Source organism: Clytia hemisphaerica, unplaced genomic scaffold (genome assembly GCF_902728285.1).
Source record: "Clytia hemisphaerica strain Z4C2 unplaced genomic scaffold, Clytia hemisphaerica genome assembly, whole genome shotgun sequence".
Taxonomy (NCBI): domain Eukaryota; kingdom Metazoa; phylum Cnidaria; class Hydrozoa; order Leptothecata; family Clytiidae; genus Clytia; species Clytia hemisphaerica.
Genome location: NW_027103967.1, coordinates 1 through 11,849, shown reverse-complemented (window position 1 = coordinate 11,849; position 11,849 = coordinate 1). Strand labels below are relative to the sequence as shown.

Sequence of the window (11,849 nt, the reverse complement as noted above, 5' to 3'; positions counted from 1 at the left end):
CCAAGGCAAAAGGGCAAATCTCAAAATTAATATGTTAGAAAAGTGTGAATTTTTCTATAACGTAAACTTTTCAACGAGATTCGGCGGTGAGTCATGTGGATGAATCTCTACTCTCCTCTATAAGATAAAAAGGTTCATTTTGTAGAAAGATTCGCTAAGATAGTCATTTTGAGATTGGTCCTTCTGCTTTGACAACAACGATAGTATATATCAAATGGCAAAAACCTTTTATCAAAGTCCGAAAATAGACCTGATTCGAAATCAGAATGATACAAGAAAATCCCAAATCGTAATCATAATCTTTCTTCTAATGGCATTCAAGAAAAAATAATTCGTGCAATAAATCAAATATAAAGGCTTACAGATTATTGAATAAATAGATAATGACTATCGATCATTAAAAAAACAAGCAAAAGTATTACCACAAGTAAAACTATTACAGGAAAATTGACCACGGACGAATAAATTTTCGGCACAGTCCATTATGCTCTAAGTAGGAAGTTTTAAGTCGGAAAAAATGTCTTTACGGACATTAGAACCTTTGAATTGACAAACATCAGCCAATGAGAGCTTGACAAAGGTTTGAATAATAAAATAATATTACAAAAGTTATGTACAGGAAGAAGAATAAAGTCAAGAATTCCTACGGAAATTAGAAGTTACCTTATCGGCCCTTTTTACGCCGGCCCTGATTTAGCGCCGGGCCCTTAACACCAATAACGGCCTTTGACAAGGTAAGTTAAATTGAAAAAGAACCAACTCAAATACCAGCTTATATGCTTTAAGAATCGAGGAACATTTAACTAAATCATAAGTGACTTTTTTGCACAGTTAATTCGAGCGCTTTCATTCTTCCGAGGCACTGGGATCAGCATTATCAGATGCCTGGTCAGACGAGGTGGGCATCAAAACAATCTCTACAACACCGTCGTCATCTGGGTGAGGTTGACCTTGAATCTCCAATCCACCCGTGGTCGATGTTGCCGTTTCAGAAGACGATTGCCCACCCAGGGTGGCGGAAAGAAGATCGGACAATGTGCTTTTGAGCTGTTGCATGGTTTCCGAGGTAACGGTCGTATGCGGGCCGTCCCCTTCGTTGTGGTGGTCCTCTGAAGAAGCGATTTTGATGGTGACTTGTTGCTGTGCCAACAGTTGACGTAATGATTCTTTCGCTCGCTCCCCTTCAACAATCACGATCTCCTCCCCGCCCTCTGTAACAATGGGCGGTGATTGCGCGGTGGGTGGTGGAATATCATCAACCGCCATCTCGTTCTCTGCTTCGATTTCGACACCCTCGATTTCTGTGCCGGCGACTTCCTCGGCATCTTCAGTAGAGAAGTTTGTCAAGTGTTCGCTTTTCATAATGGCTGGGATTTTGAGATCCATCTTCTGTTCCGCGTCAACATCACCGCGCGATTCTCTCATTGAATCACTACCATCCAAAGCCATGCTCAAATTAGTCAGACATCTTAAATCAAGCAAAACATCGTCTCCGTTAGTAGTGTTTCTACTATTGTTGATTGCTGAAGTGTTGCTCAAATGAGTTTGCGTTGGAAGTTTAGAGTGTGTTAGTTCGTGTGCTTTGAACGTTCGAAGACTGTAAAATTCTTTATCACATACTGGACATGTGAATGATTCGGTACCGTGAACTTTGCTCGAATGTTCGTCCAAATTTTTCTTTGTTTTGAACTCTTCGCCACATGCACTGCATTCGTATTCCATCAGTTTCAGATGGACCCGCTTATGGTGTGAATCCAGTTTCGACTTCTTGTAACAGATGATAGTACATCCTTCCACGGTACATTGGTACGGATACCGACCTGTCTCGTGCCACTTCATGTGTTGCTTCAACTTGAACGCCTCGCAGTACGTTTTCCCGCAATCGGAACACGAAAACGTTTTACGGCCTTTCGTCGAATGAGATTCTTCTTTATGTTTTAAAAGCTGTTCGTAGGTTTCAAATTCCAAATTGTTACATCTGGAGCAAATATTTTTGATGCAAGTTGGCGATTCTTCTAAATGTGTCTTAAGGTGCGGTTTACACGTGAAGTTTTCCAGACACGTCGCGCATTGGAAGGAATGACCGCCTTCTAAATGATGTTGTAACTGGCTGCTTGTCTTATACGTTCGCACGCAGAAGGGACATTGGTAGGGTCGTTCGCTGTCTACACAACCCTCCAAATGAACAGTCAGATGGTGTCGTTTCAAGAAATATCGATCACACCTCGCACAGTGGTAGGGACTGGACCGAGTGTGGACACGCTCGTGATTATAACACGCTTTATGTGTTTTGAATGTCTTCTCACAACATGTGGCGCGGAAATAAGGTTGTAGTAACGACATGTGTTTTGTGTCGTTTAGATGTTGGACCCATTTGTCTTTCGATTGGTAAGTGACGTCGCACGTCTTGCAAGGGAACGTCGTCTCTTCCGTAACCGTATGCTCGGTTGTTAAATGTTGGTTTAGTTCGACGTAAGAGAAATACTCGACGTCGCACAACGGACAGACGAACTTCTTGTAATGTGCACGCGATTTGAGATATTCTTTAGGCTGGATTTTCGGTTTCTTGTCTCTCAACAGACAACATTGGTGACTGCTTTTCTCCTCTTCACTGGGGAATCTAAAATTGATGTTTAAGACCATGTTCATACGTTACGGTTCATACGTTACGGTTCCGTTCCGAAACGAAACAGTTCCGAAACAAATGAACGTCAAAATTCAAAATTCTAAACGTCAAAAAGAAGACGTTTACAAAGAAAAAAAGATCGAAACGGTTTCGCTCCACTTTTTTCATCGGAACGGAACTATGAATACATATGAATACTATATGAATACACTCGATCCGCAACAAAAATCATACAGGAGGGCAACGGAACAGTAACGTGTGAACATGGTCTAAAAGGATGATCAATTGATTTGAGATATTTGGAAAATGGATTCCTTCTATTAACCAGAGCAAGACCTCAAAATATCATAAGTAATTAGTAATTAGTGGCCAGTGTACATGTAAAATAACGAATAATCAGATTCTATAGTAACAAGTTTTTGACAAGAAAACAATAGAAATTTGACGGAACATGTAAGAACCCATCTTTAAAAATTTCAAATTATGATATCTCGACTTCGAAAGACACTGGGACCTCATACAGAAGGTCAAATATCTTAAGCCATCTGATTATCCCTTTATTGGAAAATGTTTTACAATGTACAGTCGAGAATCTCTATATCTCGAATCTTTCTGCAACTCGAACCGGAACATTAGTCATGATGTTAAACATAAAAACTAAGCAGTTAGGCAGATCGTCGGGTAATTTGGTCCGGTTGCTCACTAAAATGGCATTTTGCGCCTGGTATGCGATTTTTCGAAAAACTTGATATGCAACAGCCAATTCGATTGACTTCAAAATATGCCATTTTTGCCCTGATTGCCAATTATTTTGCATTCGACTTGACAAAAATTTGGCAAATGTGGCAAAATTTGAGTGCCATAAATGCCAAATAAAAAAGATGTGGTGAATCTGGCATTCTTGGCATTCTTGGCATTTTTGGAACTTACCTCCATACGTCTCCATACAAAACAATATTCCCACGAGACCTGTGTTCTTTTCGTTCCAATTTTGCCACTTTTGCCAAAGATTTTAAAAATAGAAGACCTTCCAATGCTAAAGCAAAACAATACCGATCGGCAATTTGATTGGTTAAAAAATCGTTCACTTTACAAACGCCGACAGAAAACTGCTGACTAAGCATCACAAAACGGAAATCATAATGGCGGCGTAGCGATGTACAAATTTGCCATGAAGCTATGATCTTTTGACATTGAAATTGTAGATTTGGCAAAGTTGGTGAGTATGGCAAATTTGGAAGTCAATCGAATTGGCTGCAACATTTACAGCTGTTGAAACCTGAGTATATTTTGGAATTCCAGTGAAAAAAAAGTCGATCGGGCCCGTAGAACAACAAATTTAATTTCTTTCGAATAGAATGCAGAGGTCCAGTTCCCAACAATTTTTAAGGAGTGTCATGAAAATAGTTCACCTTATGGCCGGTCTCCACTTTCGCGCAAAATGAGTGAAAGATTTTGACCAAGGCCATTTGTCGGTTTAAAAAATGAAGCAATTCCATTGGGCAAATATGACGTAACGGTTTATTTTTTCGCTCGAAACTTTTTAATGACGTAATTTTTTCTGCTGGCAAAAATGATTAAGAAAAGGTTTTCGCTCATTTTCGCGCGAAAGTGGAGATCGGCCTTTAAAAGAAGAAAAGTGTAGATTTGAAAACCTCTGGCAGCAATGTTGACATTCCAAAGGCTTTTGGTTTTCATCCACAGATTGCTCGAAGTCCTGGCGATTCCGTTTGGCAGGTGGTTCATCAGTGGTATCATCCAAACAACTTTCCTCAGTAGAATCCTCCATAGTCTGGTTGGAACACTTCCTTTGGTGGCTTTTCGTTTTCAAATGTTTCGTTAACTTTGATTTCCTTGGGAAATATATATCACAGGTTTTGCAGAAATAGGGGTTTGTGCCGCTGTGAGTCTTCTGATGCATGATGTAATCATAACGGTGTTTGAAACTTTTCGGACACAGCGGACAGTAGAAACGACCATCTTGATCTTTCTGCGGTGTTTTTTCCGGCGAATCAAGACCTGTGGAATAAATGAGCAGTGATTAAAGCAAAGCCTAAGTAAAAAAAGTAAGTAAGTTTGCGACCGCAGTCGACGGCGACCCGAAGACTCCCTTTCCGTATAGCTGTCTACCCGAAGGTAGGGGAGGGCGACACTCCTTTCCCTGGATTTCTCCACTTAACCTTGATCCGTCTCTTTAGTTGCTGAGCATCAAGCAGAGAGGCATCAAGTACCATTTTGAGAATCTTTGGTATGGCCCGGCTGGGGATCGAACTCACACCCTTGCGCACCGTAGCTGGATGCTCTACATTCATGCTACGGTCAAAGCCTACGTCAACGACAAAAAAACGTAAAAAGCATCTTCATATACTTCGCTGAGACGGAAATCCGTTGGAAGGGAACTTTTAACACTGAAAAATAAGCAGATTTCATGCCATATACCACTGCAACAAATAATACACAAACAATTATCTGTTTTAAAATTGACATAAAATGAGAGAAGACATTGTAAGGATATATAATATGCCTTAGGTATGGGTATGTCAACAATAGAAAAATTTTTTTTGTTTCCAATTAAGTTAAAAAAATGAAATAGTTAAATAAAAATAAAAAACATGTTACTGCTTGTTTTTCATATAAATGATTTAATTTAACGTATTGTTTTTTATTACATAGGGAGGGGGCCTAATTTCATTTAGAATCTTTTGCTTATATTATAAAAAACTGACACACGCTACGGTTCCATTTTGCTTCGAAACGAAATGAAGTCATTCTATTGGTTAAATTCAATTTTTACGTCCCATGCAACCAATTGAATGGCTTCATTTCGTTGAACTGTTACCTGCGAGCGTTATAGTCTAAGATGCCCTTTGGCTTCGAAATTTGATTAATTTTTTAATGACTGTGTTTGCATAATGTCTCTAGCCTAAAAAAGATGTACCTTCATTGGATCGGGCGTCTTGTGTTGGGAAGCCATCCCCTGCATCCAAACCAGCGACAAGTGAAGAAGATAAACTCTCTGGTCGCTTGAATTTCTGCATTGTGATTAGAAAGAAAGGCGTGATACATAACAAGATAAAGTGAAAAAAATGGATGTTCACCTAAACTCTTATACACAGGAATAAGGTCTTTATGATTTTAAAGTATAAATCACACATGAGGGAAAATATCTTTAATAAGCGTGAGGTAAATTTGACATCTTGAAGACTGTTTTTTATGTATTTATTTGGCTTCAATTAAAACGAAATCATTCCTCTCTAAACTTATCTAAAAACGAAAGTACAAAAAGAATAGATGGCTATAAAGAAAGTAACAAATAGCACTGAAGCCATACTTTCTGCCTTCCTTCCGTTAGGTTAAAAGATGGTTGAAAACCTTAGTAGAAAGTCAATATTCTGCCAAAATTAGAATGAATTCAATCGTATATAAACCAGCTGTATTTGAAAAAACCCCTTCTATCAGTTATCTAAACCCAATATCTTACCCTTTCTAGAAATGTGTCTATGAGTTCTTGATACTCAGCCAAATCTTCATCGCTTTGAATCCAGAAATATCGCACATATTTCAACCGGTATGATGAACGTCCCTGAAGATAAAATGAAATTTGTTTAAAAATTATACTTCTACTCTTAGGTTCCAAATAAATGGGGGGGGGGTTGGAAAATTGTAATAATAATCGAAATTTTAATAAACGGGGAGGACCTAATTGCCAGGGGTGGAAATTGTACTTCTTAAAACCCAAAAATAAGGTAAATATAGGCTGAAATCGGGCCGAATCGGGTTGTCTTGTAAATAAACAGTCGGTCGGACGACCCGAACGCAACATATTTTTTATTGCCACCTTGGTTCCCCTCATCTCAACTTCGAAAAAGTGGGTCGGTCGGTCGGTCGGTCGGTAAAAACAAAAATGTGTTCAAAAGATATGAAGAGGGGAGTCGGGCGGGATTAAAAAACGGGTGTTTATGTCCTTGTCTGCCATCTTGTTTTTAAATAAGGTGATTCCGCTCGATCCGAAAAATACAAACCAGGAAAAATATCGGGAAACAGCTGGATTTCGGATAATACTTGGACCATTTCCGATCGCAAAATTCTTGCAGGCCGCTCGCTGTAATCATCTGACAGGTAAAATAGAAAAGTTGCCACTCAATAAGTAAATTGGGCTTTCCGACCCTCCGACTCCTCATTCTGCTCAAAAATAAGGGTATGTCGGGGGCGACGGGAATCGAACAATTTTTTACAAATGGCCTGATTTAACTATTTTAATGACCAGACAGGTCATTCATTTGAGGGCTATACATGTTAGCCTCCACTGATGCAAGTTACCCGGTCTCAAGGTATCAATACACCTTATCGGAAATTCCACCTCCTCGCGTTGTTGCTACGCAACACTTTTTGGGAGGTAAACAAAGCGCGATGTTGCAGTTTTCAGGCAAAAAACCTTACAAAACACCCAAAATATTGATGCCGAAAGAGCCTCCAAATCAACTGAAGAACCACCGAAGTTGTTGTTTTTCTCTTTCTAATAGCTTCTGCTAGCTTGTTTTTTTCAAAGTTTTTTTCAGTGTATTTTTAGGAATATATAAAAAAGCCAGATATAACATTATAAGCAAATGAGTTCTTGTTTTACGCAGGAACTTTTAGCGCTACTCACGCTACCATTTACGTTTACCTCCCAATTTCAAAGGATCCATTTTAGCGCGATTGTTTTTGTGGAATTTCCGATAAGGTGTATTGCAATTTAAGTTAACAGTAAATTTTTTTGGCTTTAACTTTATTCCATACAGTACGGCAATTTTTTACAAAATATCGAGCTCGAAATCGCACAGAAAGCTGGACCGATTGGATTATAAATAGATAGGATACCTTGCTGATTGCATTTAAAAATAGAACCCCAAAAAGTGAGTTTTCAATGACAGCCACTTTTTAGCCCACAGCGTTGACATTCTTGTGGCTGCTGTGTAGTACAAAATTCCATAAAATAAGGAAATTGATGAGCTTTCCAAAAATGCGGCTATCTTTGAAGTTGAGTGATTCAGTCCTGAAATATAAGATGGCAAAGGGAGGGCAGGTTTTGTGGCTGTATGTCACTGTGGCTCACTCAACGGGTTGGCTTATATGTGCTGTCCTGCTTTAAGACTTCAATATTTTTTAACCATTTCTCTTGAAATTGGTAGTTTAAGGTCTGATAAAGATACTTATGGGTTTAATTTGTGGCTGCAGGGTTTTCAATGGGCTTAAAATGTGGCTTCAATCAAAGCATATATGAAAAAAATTGTCAATTTTGAGCTGTAATTCTAGCCCAATGACCCAATAATTTTGGTTCCATTTTTGATATTTTGTGGATAAACCCTTTTGCTACGAGTTTCATTTGAAAAAAATGATTTTTACTCATTGAACAAATTTGTGGCTGCTGTTTTATCAACATAGTGTTTTTCTTGATTTTTGCCTCAATTTTGGCCCATTTTACAAAATTTTTTTTTTCAACCTACTTATTTTTATATATATCACCTTTAGAACCAATATTGTGAAGTTTCGTTTGAAAAGAGTTATTTTTAAAAAGGATATTCAAATTAACTTTTTTTTGCTGTTTTTGAAAACCTCACACAATTTTTGAATGCCATCAGCTTTGCCCTTGTTCTTTTTGGCGTAAAAAGTCTTATTATAAAACTATTATTTCTTATATATATTTGAGAAACCAGGCGTAGTTAATCAATATAATCGATAATCTTGAGTAATTGATAAATAATCGATAAGTAATCGATGGATTAGATATCGATTAACCGATAGAATCGATAGGTAATCAGACCTTCAAAAAATCTTGAGTATCGATCAGCGATCGATTATTTCCAAGCTATCGATTACTTATCGATCACATATCGCATAGCTTCAGCCAGGTTTCTAGCTCCCCCCAACAAAGTAAGGTCCCTCCATAATTTAGCTCCCCCAAAAAATTGCCTCGTGCTAGGTTCCCTAACACTTCAGGTCCCAAGATAAACAAAAACTAAAACATTGTTCTCCCGCCCCCGTAGAGAGAAGTCAAAAAAATATATATGTGAGTACAGTACTGATAAATGAAAACTAAATTTTACTTGTTTTAATATTTATGTTTACAAGTCTTTTGCTTTTTATATTTGATTTAATAGTAAGATAAGATATCTTTTGAATTTAGCTGAACAGCCCCCAGAGTCTCAGTCAGATCATCTAGGCTCCCCCCAACAATCTAGGTCCCCCAAATATTTTGGTAATTTTAGCCCCCAGGCTCTTTAAAGGCCAAAATATTTCTTAGCCCCCCCCCCCAAAAATAAGGGAAAAACTTTCGGAAAAAAGTTTAGAAATTATATTATTATTATTTTTAAAATGTAAACTGAGCGAAGCCGTAGCGAAATTAAAGATGGCTGACGAAACAACGATGAAAGTGAAGGAGAAAATTTAGAGTTTCATCAATTTTTGACAATTTTTTAACTTTAGGGAAGTTGATGGCCGTTAAGGTCGAGGAGGGGTCAGAGCCTTAACGGCCAAATGCCGTTAAAAAATTCGAAAATCGAAAGTTGATGGCCCCTAATTCGAAAGCGGGCATTTATTCAAAGTAATACGATCGGTATGAGATTTGGCGAATTCCAGAAATTTTCTTTACTTCATTAAATACCTTATCTTGGCCCTTTTTACGCTGGACCTTATTAGCGTTATTTTTGGGCTCGTTGGTGGAATAAGGGCCTGCGTAAAAAGGGCCGGTAATGTAGTCAATAGTCGGTCACGATCGATATATAAACGATACATGATCGAAGATAAGTAAATAATTGATAGATAAGTAATCAATGCATGAACAATAAGTAATCGATGATTGTTAACAATCGATACATGATTGATAAGTAATCGTTAGGTTGTATGTAGTCGATATGTGATCGATAAGTACCGTAAGTTGGTCTAATCTCGACATACGTCTTCCGATCTTGACACCGGATCTGTAAAATAATCAAAACAAACCTTGAATGAAATTCTTGGTATCATTCTTTCTTATCGAACAAGTTCATCCATCAAACTAGAAGTTCAGTAAACATTGCAATCCTTTCAATTAAAAAAACAGCCAAATTATAAGCAGTTTTACACAATACACGAAACGCATGCAAACTTCCTCGTAACTTTCTCTTGTCCATCATTAAAATTTTACAACTTTATTACGCTTCAAGTCACGTGATAAAAATAATTCGCGCGCTTAGTCGACCTGGTTTCCATTTCCGTATTATTTATTGCAAGCACACGCTCTAGGCGCTAGGAGGCCGCGTTAAACTTCTAGGCGCCGCACCTAGCACACCTGGTCCCTTTTCAAATTCATAAGGAAACCGGGTTCTTTTAATTATTTTCGGTTCACGGTAAAAAGGTCTACTAAAAAATTCCTCGCGTGCAAAATGTTGTTGTGATTCGGGCATCTTCGTTGAAAGCATGCTAATTAGTTTTTTAGTGATTACTACATCGTTAACAGTTAAAGTGTTCTTTTCAAATATAAGTAATAACAGTTCACATTTCTCATATTATAAACAATCTGTGACGTGATAGAGAGAGAGAGTACAATTTTTGATTGATTGATAACTTTGGGATGTATTTGTTTATGTTTGATTTTTTATTTCGAAGACCAGCCTACAGCTATGTCAAGATTGGAAGACGTATGTCGAGATTTAGACCAACTTACGGTAATCGATAGCTTGGAAATAAGCGATCGCTGATCGATACTCAAGATTTTTTGAAAGTCTGATCAGTCAGGACCTCTTTGGTCTTTTTTAACATTAGTTCGGATAGAATAATAACATACCTGATCAACACAACCAAACCTTCTGTCTTGCGTTTACTCTTTCCTTCCCAACAACTTTCGTTTTTGCTTATGTAGGTTTTAAAATCCACAAGTAATGAACCTCTTATAGCTTTATCTGAATAAATCTGCTTGAAAACCTTCTGTCAGGTTTCATTCCGTACGTTTTTTATCCACGTGGTGAACCGGTTTCCCGATTTCCCGATAATTAAAAATTGGAACTTTCCCGTGGGCACGATTGGGCGTACCGCCATCGCAAAATATTTTTCGTGAAAATTTACCGATTCTCTAACGCTAATATCATCTAGATAGGAAACAAATATTAAATTTGATTCTTTTTTTGTTCGTATTTTTAAATTTCAAGATAAAAAGAACTATCTATGAATTATTTTCTTTAACGGGCGTTGAATCGACATTGACATATTTAATGATGTCATAATCAATGCCGTGCATATTTTGTCAGCGCCGTGCATATTTTGACAACATCCTTTTCATTGGATAAATACCACTAAAATATACAAGATCAGTAAACATAAATTTATCGCCCGCGAGCACGTCTTAGCTAAGCGCACCTCTCTTATTCATTATCTAAGAATTGAAGTGGGCAAAGATTACACGCTTTTTTTTTTATAAGAATGGTGTAAATCCATTTCATCATGGATATTCTTAACTTTTTTGGCAAAATCATCCTAAAATATTCTTATAGCATTCTTATTACTTGGGGGTAATAGGCAATTTATAATTTAAAATTCTTTAAAAATGACATTCTTAGCTTGATTAGCAAAATTCCATGATGATAATATTCTTAGCATATTCTTAATTTTTTGGCCATTTTCATCATGGACATTCTTATAAAGTGTATTCTTATAAAAAAAAAAGCGTGTACCGCGCGGGCTGATAGCGGACGAAGGATTTTTGAAGATGTTTTCAGTTATAATCCAAGGTAGAACAAACTAAACATAGAAAGGGGGTATTTTTTAGTGCTCTATACGATGATCGGTATTTTTTTTGAATTCTATGTTTAGATTTTTCTACCCAGCCCCGTTGCTATGTCCGCGCGCCCTGTTGCTAAGACCTTTGCTTGAAATCGAAAGCGAAACCAAGATTATTTAGCGCACACTGCCGTTTGCGTAATATCGATAAAGTGAAATGAGGTCCTGACTGAGTCTGATTACCTATCGATTCTATCGGTTAATCGATATCTAATCCATCGATTACTTATCGATTATTTATCGATTACTCAAGATTATCGATTATATCGATTAACTACACCTGGTGGGAGAAAGCATTCAAAATTTAGTCCAGACGTCCGCACTCGATAGGATCGATCATCGGAACTGCTCGATGACGGATCGATATGTGATCGATGGATTACTTAACGATCCGGATAGGAGATCGATAGAGGATCGATACTCAAGATTT

The 11,849-nt window shown here is 37.6% G+C and overlaps 1 protein-coding gene across 1 annotated transcript; it reads right to left on the bottom strand.

The window, feature by feature from the left end:
* Positions 1 to 280: 280 nt before the first annotated feature.
* On the bottom strand, positions 281 to 6,209 carry LOC136810363 (zinc finger protein 431-like; the record flags this gene model as incomplete). The annotated part of the gene is given in 4 exon segments (XM_067066915.1): positions 281 to 2,620; positions 4,282 to 4,645; positions 5,565 to 5,658; positions 6,108 to 6,209. Coding segments are annotated over 4 exon segments (2,334 nt in total), but the record flags the coding sequence as incomplete, so codon positions are not given.
* Between the last annotated feature and the right edge of the window lie 5,640 nt (positions 6,210 to 11,849).